At 44.2% G+C, this 21,100-nt stretch overlaps 1 protein-coding gene across 1 annotated transcript; it reads left to right on the top strand.

The window, feature by feature from the left end:
* Positions 1-4,811: 4,811 nt before the first annotated feature.
* EIF3D (eukaryotic translation initiation factor 3 subunit D) lies at positions 4,812-20,454 on the top strand. Its single transcript, XM_073644365.1, has 16 exons — positions 4,812-4,965; positions 7,132-7,264; positions 8,394-8,439; positions 8,645-8,781; positions 8,881-8,966; positions 9,084-9,156; positions 9,272-9,393; positions 11,808-11,940; positions 12,013-12,160; positions 13,085-13,215; positions 14,204-14,289; positions 14,379-14,508; positions 14,591-14,733; positions 14,825-15,017; positions 19,956-20,049; positions 20,339-20,454. Exons 2-16 carry the CDS (start codon positions 7,142-7,144, stop codon positions 20,350-20,352), a joined length of 1,659 nt encoding a protein of 552 aa, XP_073500466.1. The 5' UTR covers positions 4,812-4,965; positions 7,132-7,141; the 3' UTR covers positions 20,353-20,454.
* The last annotated feature ends 646 nt before the right edge of the window (positions 20,455-21,100 follow it).

Raw genomic sequence — 21,100 nt, 5'->3', positions numbered from 1 at the left:
CCCCCCAAAAAAAAAAGAAAAAGAAATCTTAAATAATTGTTGAGGTCACAGAAGAGAATGTCTCACAACTTTCCAGCCTTTACATAGTAATTTCCCTCATGCTGAAGTCTTAGATTCCTCTTTCGTTGCCCCATAAAGTATGATGATAATAATTTTTATTTTTATATAGAACCAACATATTCCGCAGTGCTTTACATACAGTACAGACCAAAAGTTTGGACACACCTCATTTAAAGATTTTTCTGTATTTTCATGACTATGAAAATTGTACATTCACACTGAAGGCATCAAAACTATGAATTAACACATGTGGAATTATATACTTAACAAAAAAGTGTGAAACAACTGAAAATATGTGTAATATTCTTGGTTCTTCAAAGTAGCCACCTTTTGCTTTGATGACTGCTTTGCACACTCTTGACATTCTCTTGATGAGCTTCAAATGGTAGTCACCGGAAATGGTTTTCACGTCAAAGGTGTGCCCTGTCAGGTTTAATAAGTGGGTTTTCTTGCCTTATAAATCGGGTTGGGACCATCAGTTGTGTTGTGCAGCAGTCTGGTGGATACACAGCTGATAGTCCTACTGAATAGACTGTTAGAATTTGTATTACGGCAAGAAAAAAGCAGCTAAGTAAAGAAAAACGACTGGCCATCATTACTTTAAGAAATTAATGTCAGTCAGTCCGAAAAATTGGGCAAACTTTGAAAGTGTCCCCAAGTGCAGTTGCAAAAACCATCAAGCGCTACAAAGAAACTGGCTCACATGAGGACCGCCCCAGGAAAGGAAGACCAAGAGTCACCTCTGCTTCTGAGGAAAAGTTTATCCGAGTCACCAGCCTCAGAAATCGCAGGTTAACAGCAGCTCAGATTAGAGACCAGGTCAATGCCACACAGAGTTCTAGCAGCAGACACATCTCTTCAACAACTGTTAAGAGGAGACTTTGTGCAGCAGGCATTCATGGTAAAATAGCTGGTAGGAAACCACTGCTAAGGATAGGCAACAAGCAGAAGAGACTTGTTTGGGTTAAAGAACACAAGGAATGGACATTAGACCAGTGGAAATCTGTGCTTTGGTCTGATGAGTCCAAATTTGAGATCTTTGGTTCCAACCACCGTGTCTTTGTGCGACGCAGAAAAGGTGAACGGATGGACTCTACATGCCTGGTTCCCACCGTGAAGCATGGAGGAGGAGGTGTGATGGTGTGGGGGTGCTTTGCTGGTGACACTGTTGGGGATTTATTCAAAATTGAAGGCATACTGAACCAGCATGGCTACCACAGCATCGTGCAGCGGCATGCTATTCCATCCGATTTGCGTTTAGTTGGACCATCATTTAATTTTCAACAGGACAATGACCCCAAACACACCTCCAGGCTGTGTAAGGGCTATTTGACCAAGAAGGAGAGTGATGGGGTGCTTCGTCAGAGTGACTGGCCTCCACAGTCACCAGACCTGAACCCAATCGATATGGTTTGGGGTGAGTTGGACCGCAGAGTGAAGGCAAAAGGGCCAACAAGTGCTAAGCATCTCTGGGAACTCCTTCAAGATTGTTGGAAGACCATTTCCGATGACTACCTCTTGAAGCTCATCAAGAGAATGCCAAGAGTGTGCAAAGCAGTCATCAAAGCAAAAGGTGGCTACTTTGAAGAACCTAGAATATAAGACATATTTTCAGTTGTTTCACACTTTTTTGTTAAGTTTATAATTCCACATGTGTTAATTCATAGTTTTGATGCCATCAGTGTGAATGTACAATTTTCATAGTCATGAAAATACAGAAAAATCTTTAAATGAGAAGGTGTGTCCAAACTTTTGGTCTGTACTGTACATCATCATCGCTGTCCCCATTGGGGCTCAAAATCTAAATCCCCTATCAGTATGTCTTTGGAGTGTGGGAGGAAACCGGAGAACCCGGAGGAAACCCACGCACACACGGGGAGAACATACAAACTCCTTGCAGATGTCGTCCTTGGTGGTATTTCAACCCAGGACCCCAGCGCTGCAAGTAAACAGTGCTAACCACTGAGACACCGTGCTGCCCTACAAACAAAAGTGCCCCCCAAACACAGTATGAAACCCCGTGGTGAATTTCTCCACATTAGCCTGCACATGCACAGTATAATGACCCTACCGTACCCCACCTCAACTCCCAACGCAAGTATAGTGACCCCAACACAGTATGATACCCCAACTGTGACTCCCACACAGCCCTCCATGCAGAATAATGGGCCTACATACAGTATAATGGCCTGCATTAGCCCCCCTCCAAACAGTAAGATGGACCCCACACAAACCTTCACACTGTATAATTGCTTGCACACAGTATAGTAGCCCCACATAACCCTCCAAATATTATAATGGCCCCACATAGCCTTCCATATAGTATAATGCACCCCCTATGGTCCTCCATTCAATATAATGCACCCCCCATTGTCCTCCACGCAATATAATGTGGCCCTCACGGTCCTCCATACAGTATAGTGCGCCCCCCAAAGGGCAAAGTGCAGCCCCCATAGGCCATAGTGTGGCCCCCATAGGGCATAGCGCGACCCCCATAGGGCATAGTGCAGCCTCCATAGGGCATAGTGCAGCCACTATAGGGCAAAATGCAGCCACAGTCCTCCAGTAATATGGGCACCACATACTCACTTATTTAAAATAAATAAATACACACTTACTGGTCGCTCCTTGCTCCCCCGCTGCTCCAGTCTCTGCAGCGCATCTCCTCAGCTCCACTGTCTGACCCAGTGGCGCGATGAAGTAACGTCATTGCTCTGCTGCGTCAGACGCAGAGGAGGAATGATGGGAGAGGGAGTGTCACATGATGCTTCCACCTCCGTTATTGCTTTCAACTGTATCCCCGGCATCTGCCGATTCAGTTGAATGCGGGTCAGGGTGGCCAGATGCGGGGGGAGCCCCATGCGGGTGCTGACATCGGTCCCCCCTGGCTCACAGGTCCCATAGCAGTTGCGTGACCTGCGGTACGCCACTGGCAGCTGGGGACCCGCTCAAGGCCCCCATGTCTGTCATCATGTATGGCAGTATATATAAATCAATCAAATGATCGCAGGTTCAAGTTCTTCAAGGAAAATAAAAAAATAAAATAAACATTTTTAAAAAAAGTTTTAAAAAATATAAGTAAATTAAAATGTGTAAAATTGTAAATCCCCCAATAAAAATAAAGGAAAAATAATAATAATAAAAAACAATTGGTATCGCTGCACCATTAAAGTCCAATTTATAAAAATATAAAATAAATTAACCCATATGGTAAGCATCATAAACAGAAAAAAAATCAAACTCCAGTGTTATGTTTTTTTTTGGTCACCTCACCTCCCTAAAAACATTCAGTAAAAAGCGATCAAAATGTCGTATGTGCTCCAAATTTATATGACTAAAATGTCGGCTCCGCACACAAAATCCTGTGGTATCAGCTGTATATAGCGATGTTACCTGACACTGTAATCCTGCCTCTGATGATAATGAGACTGCTGTAAACTCTTCCTGAAAGGACAGAAAGTAAGAGACTAAAAAAGCCCTAGTGGCTAGTGTGAAAATTACAAGATTACTAATTATGTTTTATAAAAAGGTTGTGATGTGAAGAAAAAAATAACATTTTTTAAAATATGCACGTAACGCAAAAACCTGATTTAAGCAATAAATCATTTTCTGACAACACATTAATGCACGATCCTGGTGCGGCATCTGTTTGGGCGCCAATTGCTTTGCCCCCATAACGTTAGCACAGGGTGCCGATGGGTTAATTTGGCAGCCGGGTCCTTCTGAAGGCCGTCATTGTTTCCATCTTGGTGCTTCTGCGGGCTTTATAGGAGATTGATTTCCACTATATATTGTATGGGAGACTAAAAAATAAAACGTAATGTGCAATAATAAATGTTTTTCAAAATATAAAAATAAACAAATGTTTGTATCTTCCCTCCTTAGCCCCATCCAAAAATTATTTTTTTTTTTATAAAAGTATCTGGAAAAGTCTGATCTATCAAAATATAAAATGATTAAACGGATAAACACCATAAAGAAAAAAATGTAAATATTGTCATTTTTTGGTAGTCGCATTCCCCCCCCACAAATGCAATAAAAAGTGATCAAACCACCGGCGTTTGTTACCAAAAATGGCCACATATTAAAAACTACAGCTCGGTACACAACCCCCCCCCCCCCCCCCATCCAATAAAAAAATAAAAAAGTTCTGGGGCTCATAAAATAGCGACACAAACTAAATTTAACATGCAAAAAAAAAACTAATTTTTTTTAAGAAATTTCAGAATTTTTTTCACCACTAAAATAATAAAAAAAAATCACTATATAAGTTTGGGATCACGTAACCATACTGGCCACATTACCGGGACACAATGAACACCAGAAATATGAAACCCAAAAAAAAACAATAGAGGAATTCTGTTTTTTTGTTTGTTTTTTTACCATTTCCCTTCACTTGGAATTTTATTTCTGTTTTTTGAGCGCACTATGCAGTAATATGAATAGTGTCCTGCATGAAACAAGTCCCCATACGTCATAGGTCTATGTGGACGGAAAAATTAAAAAAAAGTTATGGATCTTAGAAGAAAAGGATGAAAAAAAAAAAAAAAAAATGGCTCCAACGTGAAGGGGTTAATGTAGAAGCCGGTTACACCCGGTGCAGTTACATCAGCCAATGAAGGGTACAGCCAGCACCGCTCTGCGCTCCTCCTGCACACTGACACCTACTGGCGGCCCGCTGCTAGATGGTTTTCTTCTCTATGGTGTGTACGCGTAGCGTCATCACGTTTTGGTTTACGCCACTCCTGGCACGTTCTGATTATGTGGTTTTGCGACAGTGCTGGCGGAACATCGTAATCCGTTCCTTTCCGGCTCTCCTCTGACCAGAGCCGGTTCCTGAGAGAGGGTTCGTGTGGCGCCTTGGAGTAATCCGCTGCCATCCGGCTGAGAGAGCGGTGATAACAGGTAGGAGGAGGGTGTGTGAGGATGTGGGGGCAGCGGGGACGGGGCGAGGAGATTATTTGTGGTGTATATAGGAGAACGACATTAGGACGGAGCGGGGAGATCCGGGGCTTATACCTGTGTAGGAGAAGCTCACACAGGGGCGGCGGGGGGAGTGCAGCCTGCCTGGTACCACCTTCATGGGGGCAGGGAGCAGTGGCTGCCCCCGTGGCCGGCCCGGTGGTGCATGTCTGTAGGACTCTGGACCCGCTGCGATTACATGGCTACCATTCATATGCCCAGTGCCACATCATAAAGCAGTCAGACCCTGGGGGATCTGCTGACTGTGGGGGTGGGGTGCTAGTCCCTCCCTGCACTTTATCAATCTATAACCTTATATTTTACCCCCTGTTAAAGGGATCCTGTCATGTAACATAATTCTATTAGCCTGTAGATATGGGGTTAATCTGCAGGCTAATAGCGTTCGGACACTGTGTGGTGCTGGCACTGAGAGCCCCGGGGAAAATTGTACTTTATTCCCCCGGTAGTGTTCAGCTTCCAGTCATAGGGGAGGCACGGACAGGGGTTCAGCCAATGCTCTCTGTATTGAGTGGTGGCTGTATCTGCACCCCCAGCACTGACTGATAGCCGTCCTTAAGGCGTTATAACCAGGGCCGTGCAGTCAGTCAGCGACACCTTCGACTCCTCAATTTCCCTGACTTCTGACCCCACAGCCCTGGTCACTACTGAGCGTGTACATAAAGTGCAGCACAGATTCATCTCTACTAACAGCCGAGATCCTTAGATCAGGAACAGAACAGACATTTATAGGACATTTCACAACTTTCCCAAACTCTTATCAAAACATTTCCAGCACATCCTGCATTGTACTACTGTATCCAATTTATTATATATTTTAGGAGTCGAAGTCGGTCCATTTTACTGACTCCACAGCCCTGGTTACAGCCACCGTTCTCTATACACAGTGTTGGCTGAACCCGCGCCGCTGCCGCCCCTATGACTGGATGCCAAACTCTGCCGGGTGGAATAAAGTTAATTTTCTCCCAGCAGCGGGGCTCTCAGTGCAGGTGCCACACAAGGTCAGAACGCTATTAACCTGCAGATTAACTTCATATCTGCAGGTTAATAGCGTTATTTTACATGACAGGTTCCATTTAAATAGTTTTGCTCAGTGGGGTCCATGTCCTGAGGCTGAGACCCCCACTGATCTCAGCAAACAAGAGGCAGAAGCCCTCAGCTTTTGCTTGGTCTGTGCATTTCTAAGCTCGTGCACGGCTGCGCTTATGTTCCTTGCTTTGAGCAATCAGTAGCCCCTGACTGACCAACACAACTTCGGCTTCTCTGTTCACAAATGGAATAAGTAATGCCGTGCGTCAGTTATGCAGAGCGGCCCATTGATTATTATCTGGTCCTTTTGGGTTCCAGTGGAATGGAAAAAATTCTGAGCTCAGACCTGATGTCAGCAGGGGGCGCCTCTTTCCGTCTGCATAACTGATGCAAGGGGTCACTTACACAAATAGATGTCCAGACAGACTTGTGAGCTGAGCCTTAACGGGGTTGTCCCCAAAAGCAGTTTATTTAAAAAAAAAAAATCCTGTTCTTTTACTGTGCTCTCCCTGGGTCCAGCTTGCAGTCGCCACTACTGTTTCCAGTGTCTTTTATTGCCTGCCGCACTAACATCACGTTGACAGCGCTGCAGCCAATCACACTAGGTCTGAGCATAGCATTCCATCTACACATTCAGAGCCACTGAGCTCAGTGATGGGCTGCAGTGCTGCCAATGTCACGTCAACGCTGCAGGTAACAGCAGAGACCCAGCGCTGGACCTGGGGAGGAGGAGTAAAGAGAAGTTTGTTTTTCTTATAAGGGCTTTCCTTTAATCAGCTACAGCATATTAAAAGTTTAGTTGCCCTTTAAATATCTATTGTTCTTCAGGGCTGATTACAGAGAAGTCTATTACCTCTTACATCTGTAGAACTGCAGGGCGCATATATTCAACCCAGTAATGGATTGCAGGAGTATTTCCGTGCCTGGGGGGGGGGGGGGGGGGTAATGTTCAATGTCAGACAGAAGGATGAGGCCATCTTACAATTCTCAAGTACATTGGTTCATGTTTCAAAATTCTTTGTATAATTTATGTAGCCAATGTGATTATGATTTTTTTTCCAGGCCTCTCAAAATGGCGAAATTCAATGCGCCAGCGATAAACGACAATCCTCTGGGCTGGGGGCCCTGCGCCGTACCTGACCAGTTCAAGGACATGCCCTACCAGCCCTTCAGCAAAGGAGATCGCCTGGGAAAGGTGCGTCCTTCTGCTTATCCGCTGTCTCCATATAAAATGAAGCCCAGGTTGTTTTTTAAGATATCAATCAATTTTTACCTTTTTAATTTTTTCCTCCCCTCCTGCCATGAGCCATAACTTTTTTTTTTTCTGTCCACATGAATGTATAAGGGATTGTTTTTTTGCAGGACGAGTTGTGCTTTTGAGCGACACCATTCATTTTACCACATAGTATTTTTTTCCCTTTTTTCAGTACACTAAGTGTGGTCAAATTGTGAAAAAAAAATGCAATTCTGACATGGTTTTTTTTGGGGGGTGTAAATTATGTGGTAAAAATGACCTGTTAGTATGATTGTTCTCATCAGCACAAATACGCTGATACCAAACGTGTCCAGTTTTTTAAATTATTTTAGTGGTTAAAAAAAATATTTTTTTGAGTGTGTCACCATTTATGGGGTGTGTGATGTGACACTTTTATTGATTCCATTTTGGAGATAGATATGACATTTTGATCGCTCGTTACAGCCTTTTATTTTTTTTTGTGGTATTGAGGTGACCAAAAAACCCCACAATTTTGGCGGTAGAAGGTTTTTTTCTGTTTGCTGATCGGGTTAATTATTTTGATCTGACTATTCAGGACGTGTGTATTTTTTTTTTGTTATCTTTATTTTTAATGTGGTAAACGGGGGTGATTTAAGCTTTTTATTTTTATTTATTTTTTTACTTTATTTATTAGTCCCCTTAGGGGACTTGAACCTGCGATCGTCTCATCGATTGTGCTATGTACAGCAATGCCACAGTGTAGCCGCATATACAGTAAAAATCACGGTCTCCTTTTATGCCCGGCCATAGGCTGGGTTTCAAGGGAGCTCTATAATCACGTGCATGGAGGTCTTCAATTGACCCCCAGCTGTCAGTCACCCATCGGCGAACCGGGATCACTAATGGGTGCGTAGAGTGACACGCGCCCAATGCCGCCACTCTGTTAATGCCGCTGTCAGAAATGGATAAATTGCGATTTTGGGGGAAAACCCTTTAAATATGTAAGTCATCTTTAAATGATGTCCAGATGCTTGTAACTTTCCTTGAGCCCTATAGTAATGTATCCCACTGACTAACAGGGTGTGTCCTCTCTGTTTTCATTGATAAGGTTGCAGACTGGACCGGGGCCACCTATCAGGACAAGAGATACACCAGTAAGTATGGGAGCTCCTTCATATCAGTAGTGCGCCTGGAGGAAGTCTTAAAATCGCAGCGTACATGAATGCCACAAAAGTGGAGCATGTCATCCCACAATTTTTGAGGAGATACTCTTGGTTATATTTTCCCCATTAGGAGGGTTCTGGTTATCGAACAGTGAATGTTGGAATTGCTCATATAGGTTGATATTTTTTCATTTAGACAAATATTCCTCCCAGTTTGGCGGTGGCAGTCAGTACGCCTACTTCCATGAGGAGGACGAGACCAGCTTCCAGCTCGTGGACACCACCAAGATGCAGAAGACTGCGTACCAGAGGAATCGGCTGCGCTTTGCTCAGGTATAGGAGGCTTTTTGGGAGGAAGGATTCTTGCCAGAGGGTGATTTTGTTGGTCGCACATGAAGGGTTAAAGGTTTCCCCACTATGTTTTGCCTACAGAGAAATCTGCGTCGTGATAAAGATAGAAGGAACATGCTGCAGTTTAACATGCAGACATTACCGAAGAGCGCCAAGCAGAAGGAGAGGTAGGAGGAGGGCGCGGGACTGAGCGGTGCGGGTCTAGCACCGAGGCGGCAAGACTCGGCATAGTACATGGTAATCGCACAGCTCCTCTAGTAAAGATCTGTTTGATATTGTTCCAGGGATCGTCTGAGACTCCAGAAGAAATTCCAAAAGCAGTTTGGTGTTCGCCAGAAGTGGGACCAAAAATCTCAGGTACTCTGTTCTTAAAAAAAATAAAAAGTTTTTTTTTTTTAATTATTTTTTTTCCTTTAAAAACTTGCCAGGAAAGTGCAATAATCAGAATGTGACTTTTTTCCTGGTCTAATAGGCTCAGCTGAAACCAAGAGATTCCTCTGTGGAAGTCCGTAGTGACTGGGAGGTTAAGGAAGAAATGGACTTCCCCAGGCTGATGAAGATGCGTTACCTGGAGGTGGCTGACCCGTTAGACATGTAAGACGAGTAATTCTGATCTTAAACCGTCCCTAAAGCCATTTTGGATTGGATGCTTTTGCAAGTTTGCAGCATTGTCCTCATGATGTTCTGCCGGATTTTATCCAGAACTTGCTGCTCGTGTCGCGATTCATCCTAATAACTGTGATGTGCTCTTTTTTTTTTTTTTTTTTATATACATCTCCTGTGTATAATATTCAGGATAGAGATACTTGAAAGGTTAGAAAATTGAATTGCACGGTGTAAACCTGTCTGACACACACTCACAGATACCAGGAATGGCCACAGTCAGTATGGATGCCGATGCCCCATTGTAAGCATACTCTATAGCAGGGGTCTCAAACTCGGCTGGGTATATGGGCCGCACATGGAAAAAATTTGAATTTGGGGGGCCGCATTCTTTGTTCAATGTGACATTTTTAGTGATACCATTTTTTTTTTGTATACACCTTTTGAACATTTTTTCCGTGTTTATTTTTTTATGGCTTGGGTCGTTATGGATGTGGCGATAATAAACGTGCACTTTTTTGTGTTTACTTTAGTTTACATATAAAACAGCATTTTTAGTGCACAATATTTTTTCATGCTTTATTTTTATTTTTTTGATTTTTACAATTTTGTTTCCCCCAATTGGCCACATTCAGTAATATTGTCTTACAATTAGCATCATATAGTAATAATGGCAAACATCTTGTAGTAATGTTCCCCATCCAAGTCCCCATCTTGTACTAATGTGCCCCATCCAGGTCCCCATCCTGTGGCTATGTGCCCCATCCAGGTCCCCATCCTGTGGCTATGTGCCCCATCCAGGTCCCCATCCTGTGGCTATGTGCCCCATCCAGGTCCCCATCTTGTGGCTATGTGCCCCATCCAGGTCCCCATCTTGTGGCTATGTGCCCCATCCAGGTCCCCATCTTGTGGCTATGTGCCCCATCCAGGTCCCCATCTTGTGGCTATGTGCCCCATCCAGGTCCCCATCTTGTGGCTATGTGCCCCATCCAGGTCCCCATCTTGTGGCTATGTGCCCCATCCAGGTCCCCATCTTGTGGCTATGTGCCCCATCCAGGTCCCCATCTTGTGGCTATGTGCCCCATCCAGGTCCCCATCTTGTGGCTATGTGCCCCATCCAGGTCCCCATCTTGTGGCTATGTGCCCCATCCAGGTCCCCATCTTGTGGCTATGTGCCCCATCCAGGTCCCCATCTTGTGGCTATGTGCCCCATCCAGGTCCCCATCTTGTGGCTATGTGCCCCATCCAGGTCCCCATCTTGTGGCTATGTGCCCCATCCAGGTCCCCATCTTGTGGCTATGTGCCCCATCCAGGTCCCCATCTTGTGGCTATGTGCCCCATCCAGGTCCCCATCTTGTGGCTATGTGCCCCATCCAGGTCCCCATCTTGTGGCTATGTGCCCCATCCAGGTCCCCATCTTGTGGCTATGTGCCCCATCCAGGTCCCCATCTTTTGGCTATGTGCCCCCTGTGCTGTTCTTCACACACACAAAAAAAAAAAAAGATGATTCTCACCTGTCCTCCGTTCCCTCGGCGGCCTTCCTGCAGATGTGGCGCAGGCACCACAGAGTCCGACCCCTTGACGATCCCGACCTGGTCCAGGAGGAGCCGCCGACAGCAGCGCTGCATTGCCGCACAGAGACTGTCTCCCAGCACTGCATTTCCAATGCCAGCCGCCGGCCAATCAGAGGCCAGCAGCTGATAGCTGCGTATGACAATGACGTCATACTCGCGCCGACACGCAGATATCAGCTGCTGGCCTCTGATTGGCCGGCGGCTGGCATTGGAAATGCAGTGCTGGGAGACAGTCTCTGTGCGGCAATGCAGCGCTGCTGTCGGCGGCTCCTCCTGGACCTGGTCGGGATCATCAAGGGGTCTGTGCCTGCGGGCCGCATAAAGGAGCCTCAGGGGCCGCGTGTTTGAGACCCCTGCTCTATAGGAAGGCACAGTCTGCTGCTCTTTCCTATATGGGGAAATAAACAATTTGCAGGCACATACCTGCCAGATGGAGGACAAAGAGCTCCTGACATATACCACAGGATCTATCCATCCATCCAGTCGTGGACAACCCTTTTAATTCCATTCCGTTCATCCTATTTTGCTGCATTTGTTAAAATTCCTCCTAAAACTTGCTTTGAATTGCTCAGAATGGTGTCGTATAATAGTAAATACATTCTCCTTCCTAATGTTCCAGTGAACATGTGGACAGTGAGAGATTGGCTGCAGTAATAATGCAGGAAGTATAGGGAATAAAAAGTGTGAAGCGTGGCATCAGTGGGGTGATTACTACTGATTATTTTACACCAGTCTGTGTTTTTTTTAATGAGTTTCCAGCGATCCCCTTTAGTAGGACATATTACTTGGGCTTACGGAACCTGATATATTTCCCTCTGCTCCATACCCTAGAGAATGCTGCGGAGCCCTGGAATACTACGATAAAGCCTTCGATCGAGTCACCACAAGGAATGAGAGATCTTTGAAGAGCATCAAGAGGATCTTCCACACTGTGACCACCACAGACGATCCAGTCATCAGAAAGGTGGGCTATCATTTTGCCTGCAGCTTTGTGACCCCTTTTCTATAAATGTCTGTGATACTTGTCTGTCCACAGCTGGCAAAGACTCAGGGAAATGTTTTTGCCACCGACGCCATTCTTGCCACACTCATGTGCTGTACCCGTTCTGTCAACTCTTGGGACATTGTGGTCCAGCGAGTGGGATCCAAAATCTTCTTTGACAAGAGAGACAACTCGGACTTCGGTGAGGATCATAAGTTCTTGGTGACGTTTTAGTTATACATTTGACTGCAATTTTCCAATGTGACAGTGTGGCACGAAGGGAAGCTTTCTCTTTATTATGGTGGTCCGGCCATTGAGTTTGCTAGAATAAAGGGGCCATGGTGCAGGAATCTTAGTTTCAGTATTAACCACAACTAATGGATGGGTGGTGTCATTTTAATTTTCCCTTCATATTAATTACACCAATGAAACAACCTTGTAAATAAGTCTTAATGTGGCCATAAATAGCTGGAGGCAAATGCTCAATCAGACAATCTTTTTGAACTCCACTATAGATTTGGGCAAGTGTTCATGAGTTTTCAGGGGGAAGAGGGGAGTAAGCCGACACCATATGTCGGGAGGAGTTGAGAAGTTCCATACACATTATATGGTACGCCCTATTGAAATAGTTTCCTTTATTGTGCATGGGGGAAGCCTTCAACTAGAAATATCTTACCGTTTAGGTATACAGCTCCTGTGCAGACTTAGATCAGTTTCACACTTCCGACATTCATGATCGGAGTATGGAGCACGATGTCCGGATCAACTGCGGGTCTCCTGACCCCAACTTATAAGTCACATATTTGCCTATGAAGCAGTTGAGTTTAGGTCAAGCAAACCGCGGCCGCTCCAGACATCAGTCCATAATCGCTTCGTGAATGACAGATGTGTTAAACCAGCCTATTTCTTAGACACTTCAAACAAGCTCTGGTCTGGTCCTTTTTCTACATGAGATTTTCTTCATCGTATTGGCCATCTTTGAGATGACCACCCTTCTGGAAAGTCTTCTTTTTTTTTTTTTTTATTGTAATTCTGAGTGGTTTTTTATATATAACACCTCTGCTTGTCCTCATCTAAATTTAATGTGACCTATTAACCCTGGTTATCCTCATCTTTATGCATCTAGATTTGCTGACTGTCAGTGAAACGGCCAACGAACCCCCTCAGGATGAAGTGAACTCTTTCAACTCTCCAAGAAACCTGGCCATGGAGGCAACGTACATCAACCACAACTTCTCCCAGCAGTGTCTGCAGATGGTGAGCGTGATGGTCGTGTTGTGACTGGCAGACGGGCACTCTGCTATATGTCATAACATTAAAAGAAAAAAAATGTGTAACGTTTTCTATATGGACGTATACAAAGCTGGTTATACAGATGGAAAATCCTCTGCGTGTTATAGTATCGGTGTGCTTGGTGATATTTTACAAAATGTCGGAAAAATCGGCAGTGTGGATCTAAAATCCATTGCCTAATAATTTGTTTTCACTGGACGACCCCTTTAACCCATACTGCAAATACTTTCCAAAAAGTACTGTACTAGGCTCAATAAGCAATGCCATGAAATCGGAAAGCATCATGTTTATAACATGAAATATCAAGTTCAAGAAGCCTATTGCTCCTAATCCATATGCTCATTGATTAAAAAACTAATTTTGTGACTTTATACTAAGTTATTACAGCATCTAAATCTTCATACAATGCTTAGTAATATCAATAATGAGGGGAAAAATGTATCCGGTTGGATATTATTGTTAAAGCCTCTACCTATCCAAAAACAGTAAGCCACGTAGGAACTGAGGACCATGAAAACGTTCAGTTCTGTCAGTCTATTATTAAAAGGACCAACATGGGCTCATGTAATGTACTGATGTAACTGATATAAAGCAGCGAGTTCTCACACCTGCTGTCGCCCAACACGGTCACTGGTGAACGCCCGGCTGCTTCTATGGTACTTGGAGAAAATCTTTAGCCAAGCCCTTAAGGCAGTTTTCACCATTATAGTCCAGAGCTGAAATCTCCCAGTATTATTTGCTTGCTCAACTATTAAGGATGCATCACTCAACAAGTTTGTCAAAAAGTTTCTAATACTAGGCAGCAGCGCAGTGAGTGCAGCTCTGGGCCGTAATATGGATGGTAACTGTTAAGATTTTAATTGACTTATCTCAAAGTCTGTTGTTCCCTGATTTTCTGTAATAAGTAGGAATCTTTATGGAATAAGTCTACTCACTACTGTGTCTCCTGCAGGGCAAAGAAAAATACAAATTTCCAAACTCAAACCCCTTCATGGAAGACGATGTGGACAAAAATGAGGTGGCCTCTGTAGCCTACAGGTGAGTTGGCTTTGTTTTGTTTTTTTTCGATTAGATGCCAATTTAACAACAAAAAAAAACAACCCATGTGCTTGTCTTTTTGCTGGCAGGTATCGACGATGGAAGTTAGGAGATGATATTGACCTGGTGGTGCGATGTGAACATGACGGAGTGATGACCGGTGCAAACGCTGAGGTTTCATTTATAAACGTCAAAACCCTGAACGAGTGGGATTCCCGAGTAAGTGATGGCACATTTGTAGATTAATTGTATGGCGCACGTCATGGCCTTGCTGATGTTTTGTGTGTTGGGTCATTTACAGCACTGCAATGGTGTAGACTGGAGACAGAAGCTGGACTCTCAGAGAGGCGCTGTGATTGCCACTGAGCTGAAGAATAACAGCTATAAGCTGGCACGGTGGACGTGCTGCGCTCTGCTGGCCGGCTCTGAGTACCTTAAACTGGGGTAAGTATTAAAGTAATATATTCCTCTCGTGTTACTTGCTGGCACTTTGGATCACTCTTCTAGCATCTAATGCACATTTCTTCTTTTAAAGGTACGTGTCCCGGTACCATGTAAAGGATTCTTCTCGTCACGTTATCCTCGGCACACAACAGTTCAAACCCAGTGAATTTGCAAACCAAATTAACCTGAGCATGGAGAATGCTTGGGGCATCTTGCGCTGTGTGATTGACATTTGTATGAAGCTGGATGAAGGCAAATACCTCATTCTGAAGGACCCTAACAAGGTATGAACAGGCCAGACATGATGGTGGCTTTTTACAACTGCTTGTTGAGCACATCCAGCAGGACGGAGGCACAAAATGGAGTACATCATAGCAGACTAAATCCTTATATGATTAACAAACTCGAAAATCAGCTGCTCTCGGTATAATCTCCAGAGCTGCGACGTGCACCCAAAGTAAATCTGGTCCTGTTGAGCCTCTGATATCTTATGGAGGCAGGCATGTTTCACCTAGTGGTCAGCGCTCATAGCACAGGAGCATTTCTGCTACATAGAGGTGATCTGCTCATCACCTCTATGTAGCAGAGGCGATCGGACAAGTGCTGCTTCTAGTCTCCTATGGAGACTATAGAAGCAAGCAAAAAGTGTAAAAACAAAAAACACATACACATTTTGTATCGCTGCATTCAGAATCGCCCGATCTATCAATATAAAAAAAGAATTAATTGCCAGAATTACGTTTTTTGGTCGCCACAACATTGCAAAAAAATGCAATAACAGGCGATCAAAACATCCTATCTACCCCAAAATGGTATCAATAAAAACGTCAGCTTGGCGCACAAAAAATAAGCTCTCATACGGCCCCAGATCCCGAAAAATGGAGACGCTACGGGTCTCAGAAAATGGCGCCTTTTTGGGGATTTTTTATTTTTTTTTTAAGCAAACTTTGGATTTTTTTTTTCACCGCTTAAATAAAAAAGAACCTATACATGTTTGGTGTCTACGAACTTGTAATGACCTGGAAAATAATTATGGCAGGTCAGTTTTGCCATTCAGTGAGCGTGGTAAAAAACAAACATCTGTGGTATTGCACTTTTTTTGCAATTTCACTGCACTTGGAATTTTTTTCCCGTTTTTCCAGTACATGATATGGTAAAACCAGTAATGGCGTTCAAAAGTACAACTCATCCCGCTAAAAATAAGCCCTCACACGGCCATATTGACCGAAAAATAAAAACACTATGGCTCTGGGAACAAGGGGAGCAAAAAACGAAAATGCAAAAAAACCGAAAATCCCAGGGTCCTTAAGGGGTTAATGGCACTTCACACAATATATCCAAAACATGTTTGGGCTGAAGGTAGCCAGCCAGAGTAAGGAAGAGAACCATTATGCTAAAACCAGAGTACCTTGTATGGGGGACGCCACTGTATCTTGACTGGTAGATGGATAAACTGCTACAATGATAGGGGTGTGATAATCAAAATATGAGACACTTAAGATGGAGCCACATGACTCCCCATATGATAAATCACAGAGAACCAAATCAATAGAATCCCTAATATTATTACATTTATATTAACTGGTACAATCACCAAGAGATATATGAAGTGGGGAGGGGAAGAGTATCTAAATCAAGCAGTGTAAATTGACACCTGAATCCTATCGGCAGTATAACAGGGGACAAAAAGTAACAGGAGAAAAGCCCTGAAGGTAATAACTGTACAGTAGGTAAGATAGAGATGACCGGAGAAATCAGCACAGCGTCCCCACACCCGGACACGCGTATCACCACTTGCTTCTTCTGGGGGCGTACCCTGACGTCACCTGTCATCTCTAACCTACCTACCACACAGGAATTCCCTTCAGGTCTTTTCTCCTACACTACACGTGGGATGTTTTCGGCACTTTCTTCTGCACACTGATAAGTAAAGTTGTCACCAGTCTATGTGTAGTGTGTATGTATATATTCTACTATGGTGTATTCATTTGTTGGTTGCTTTACTCTTTGTCTCCTGCTATACCGTAGATAGCACTCAGCTGTGAATTTATACTATTTGATTTAGAGCAGGGATATCGAACTGAAACACACAAAGGGCCAAAATGAAAAACATGGACCAAGTCGCGGGCCAACCAGTAAACAGTATAATGGGCCCCACATAGCCCTCCATACAGTGAATAATGGGGGCCCCACATAGCCCTCCATACAGTGAATAATGGGGGCCCCACATAGCCCTCCATACAGTGAATAATGGGGGCCCCACATAGCCCTCCATACAGTGAATAATGGGGGCCCCACATAGCCCTCCATACAGTGAATAATGGGGGCCCCACATAGCCCTCCATACAGTGAATAATGGGGGCCCCACATAGCCCTCCATACAGTGAATAATGGGGGCCCCACATAGCCCTCCATACAGTGAATAATGGGGGCCCCACATAGCCCTCCATACAGTGAATAATGGGGGCCCCACATAGCCCTCCATACAGTGAATAATGGGGGCCCCACATAGCCCTCCATACAGTGAATAATGGGGGGCCCCACATAGCCCTCCATACAGTGAATAATGGGCCCCACATAGTCCTCCATACAGAATAATGGGCCCACATAGTCCTCCATACAGAATAATGGGCCCACATAGTCCTCCATACAGAATAATGGGGGGCCCCACATAGCCCTCCATACAGTGAATAATGGGGGGCCCCACATAGCCCTCCATACAGCATAATGGGCACCACATAGCCCTCCATACAGCATAATGGGCCCCACATAGCCCTCCATACAGCATAATGGGCCCCACATAGCCCTCCATACAGCATAATGGGCACCACATAGCCCTCCATACAGTGAATAATGGGGGCACCACATAGCCCTCCATACAGTGAATAATGGGGGCCCCACATAGCCCTCCATACAGCATAATGGGCACCACATAGCCCTCCATACAGTGAATAATGGGGGCCCCACATAGCCCTCCATACAGTGAATAATGGGGGCCCCACATAGCCCTCCATATAGTGAATAATGGGGGCCCCACATAGCCCTCCATACAGTGAATAATGGGGGCCCCACATAGCCCTCCATACAGTGAATAATGGGGGCCCCACATAGCCCTCCATACAGTGAATAATGGGGCCCCCACATAGCCCTCCATACAGTGAATAATGGGGGCCCCACATAGCCCTCTATATAGTGAATAATGGGGGCCCCACATAGCCCTCTATATAGTGAATAATGGGGGCCCCACATAGCCCTCCATACAGTGAATAATGGGGGCCCCACATAGGAGTGGTGGTTCTGGTGTTGTGGGCCAAATATAATCACCCTGCGGGCCAGAGTTTGACATGTGTGATTTAGATACTCTCCACCCCCCATCCTCGTATATATCTTGGTGATTGTACCAGTTAATATAAATGTAATAATTTTAGGGATTCTATTGATTTGGTTCTCTGTGGTTTATTGAATGGACAATCACTTGACTCTATCTAGTATCTCCTTTTGATTATCACCCCCCTATCATTGGGCTACAATTGCTATAGGGTACTGATAATTATAATAGTGAGCATATGAAGTAAATATGCCAAGAATCAAGTGTATTGGAATGTGCAATGACTGAATGAATAAGTAAGGTGTCCTGGGCGATAACAGAGCACCAGATAGAGTCCATTGAATAATAGAGCACTGCCAAAAAGCAAACTGTATTAACTCATAGTGGTGGGCACTGAGTGTAAGGTGCTAGAGAAGTGTGGAAACTAGTGGTGATATCAAAAGGAAAAATAAAAGCCATCTAAACCTCTACAATAAGTGCCGATGCCAAGCACCAACCGGCAATACATCTGCTGTGTTCCACAGCTACTGTAGGTGCCTAAGTGATACAGCAGCAACAATACAGTGCTGATATGTATCAGATTGGTTTTAATAACATAGGTACTTTTGTGTCTATTTTGGATTTTAGTATGAATATATATTAAAAGTTAAATTTTATAAAAATATTACTCCAATTGGATTTGACAGTGAACAAAAAAAACCACACCCCTATCATTGTAGCAGTTTATCCATCTACCGGTCAGGATACAGTGGTGTCCCCCATACAAGGCACGCTGCATTTTTTATATGTTGTTTCTAATAAAGATTGATTTTAGCATAATGGTTCTCTTCCTTACTCTGGCTGGCTACTGTTAGCCCGAGTATGTTTTGGATTCTTCATCCTAGGCCACGGCCCCACTATCAGTATTTGGTCAGTATTCAGTCAGTATTTTTTCTCAGGAGTGGGAGCCAAAACCAGGTGAGGAACAATCAGAGAAAAGGTATAATAGAAACAAGTCACCAATTCTGTATTTATCACCCACTCCTGAGAAAAAATACTGACCGAATACTGATAGTGGGGCCGTGGCCTTAGCGCTAGCTACTCAGAGACAGAACTTCAGGCCAAATAGTGCTCCAAGATGGTATTCAAAAGAGTATACTATAGTAGGCAATGGTGACAGGACTTAAGAGATGTAGGGCTCATTCACACACCTTATTTTTTCATGTACGAGAAAACCCATTAGGCCATGGCCCCACTAGCAGTATGCACCAATTCTGCATGTATCGCCCACTCCTCGTTTTGGCTTCCACTCCTGAGAAAAAATACTGACCGGATACTGATAGTGGGGCTGTGTCCTAATGCTGCATTACAGAGGGATAATCGGCTCTATAATATAGTGCTGTACAAAGGCGCCATGTGGGGTTACAGTGCCTAGTACGTCACAGTATGAAGCCATAGGGACTCCACATGCGTCCACTTAGGATCCGTGCTCTACTATGTGCACAAGACCCAGAATCCCGCATACTGAAGTCTCAGCAAAAACTGCCGTTTGGCCCAAGCCTAAAGGTAAATGCACACCTAACAGATTTGATGCTGGTTTATTTTATTTATTTTTAAGCAATACTCGCGCACATAAGGGACTGCACCAAAATACATTTGGGTTTTGTTGCAGATTTTTCCCTTTTGTGTTGCAAGGGATGAAATCCACAATGAAAGAATTGACATGCTGCTGGTTATAAAATCTGCACTGCAGGACAATTCACACATGGCAGATTTTTGCAATGTGTGGAGGAGTTGTTTTAGCATCTCACCTGGTACTGTGGATTTTCTGCACACATTTGCACCCAGTGCTTTCACCCTAAGGATTCCTAGACTGTCTACACGAGAGCTATGAGCGTTCTGTATTCTTTTACAGCAAGTGATTCGGATATACAGCCTGCCTGACGGCACATTTAGCTCTGATGAGGATGAAGATGATGAAGATGAAGAGGAGGAGGAAGAAGTTGAAGGTATATTCACATGTTTATCCCAAGTAATGGTTCTGCCCTTATCCATGGTCTGGGACTTCATCTGAGTCACTGCTGAATGTAGCTGACTAGCAGTACCAGACCCCGACCATGGAGAACACAGGGGCTGTTTGGGGGTATTTGCTACTTTTTTGTAACAAAGGAAGTAAATGCCCAACTGTTCTTCCAGCATAGAAACAATCAGAATAACACATAGTCCCGTTGTTTGTCTTCTATATATGACGTGTGCATTCAGGGAAGACCCCTCTAACTCCTCTTTTTCTCATTACAGAGGAAGAAGGCTAAGTGCCTGGATGTGTCAGAGTTCATATTCTTACTGTGAGATCCATCACACATGTTTTATAAGATCTATTGTCAGAAACCAATAAAAAATTATGCACAGGCCAACACCCATCTCATGTGTTTTTGTGATTTCTAAGCTTAAGATTTGTCTGTTTATTTTCCCTTTTAATGGTCCCAATTCATAGAACGTGTTACTGCACAAATGGGCAATAAACTTTATGGCCCCGACTCATCAATGGTCATGATAAGGGGGTGTATTCTATCCACCCATCTGTCCCAAAAAGTTTCATTGCAAGCTAACCCTGGTTCCCCAGTTAAGATGAGGCCTGTCTGGGCACATGGAGAGGTCGGACATTAGTGATGGGGACCATCCATTTTGTTGTGGTTGGATGACTTTTATGCTTATTGATCAAAAAATGTTAAGTACCTCATCTTTTTCACGTGTATAGCAATAATTTAGTTCATGCATTAATCAGTGTGTGTATATATAGTTTTACAGCATGTGACCACTACAGCCATTGTGTGGGCCCAACGGTCACATATTGTACTACCGGCATAATGATGCTGAGCTGTGGTGCCGGCAAAGTACGATATGTGCCCGTACTGCGACCACTGACTTGTAGCAATCACATACTAGATGCTTATTCACACACACAGAGTACCACCATTTTTAAGGGCCATAATTCTGGCTTCTTCAGGGTTATATATGCCCAAACTAACAGTGCACCAGTTTATCACGCAGAACAGTGCG

Source organism: Phyllobates terribilis, unplaced genomic scaffold, assembly GCF_046119375.1.
Source record: "Phyllobates terribilis strain yellow unplaced genomic scaffold, ASM4611937v1 Scaffold_8__6_contigs__length_399053987, whole genome shotgun sequence".
Taxonomy (NCBI): domain Eukaryota; kingdom Metazoa; phylum Chordata; class Amphibia; order Anura; family Dendrobatidae; genus Phyllobates; species Phyllobates terribilis.
Note: the sequence above shows the minus strand (reverse complement) of the source record. Positions and strands in the feature narration are given on the sequence as shown.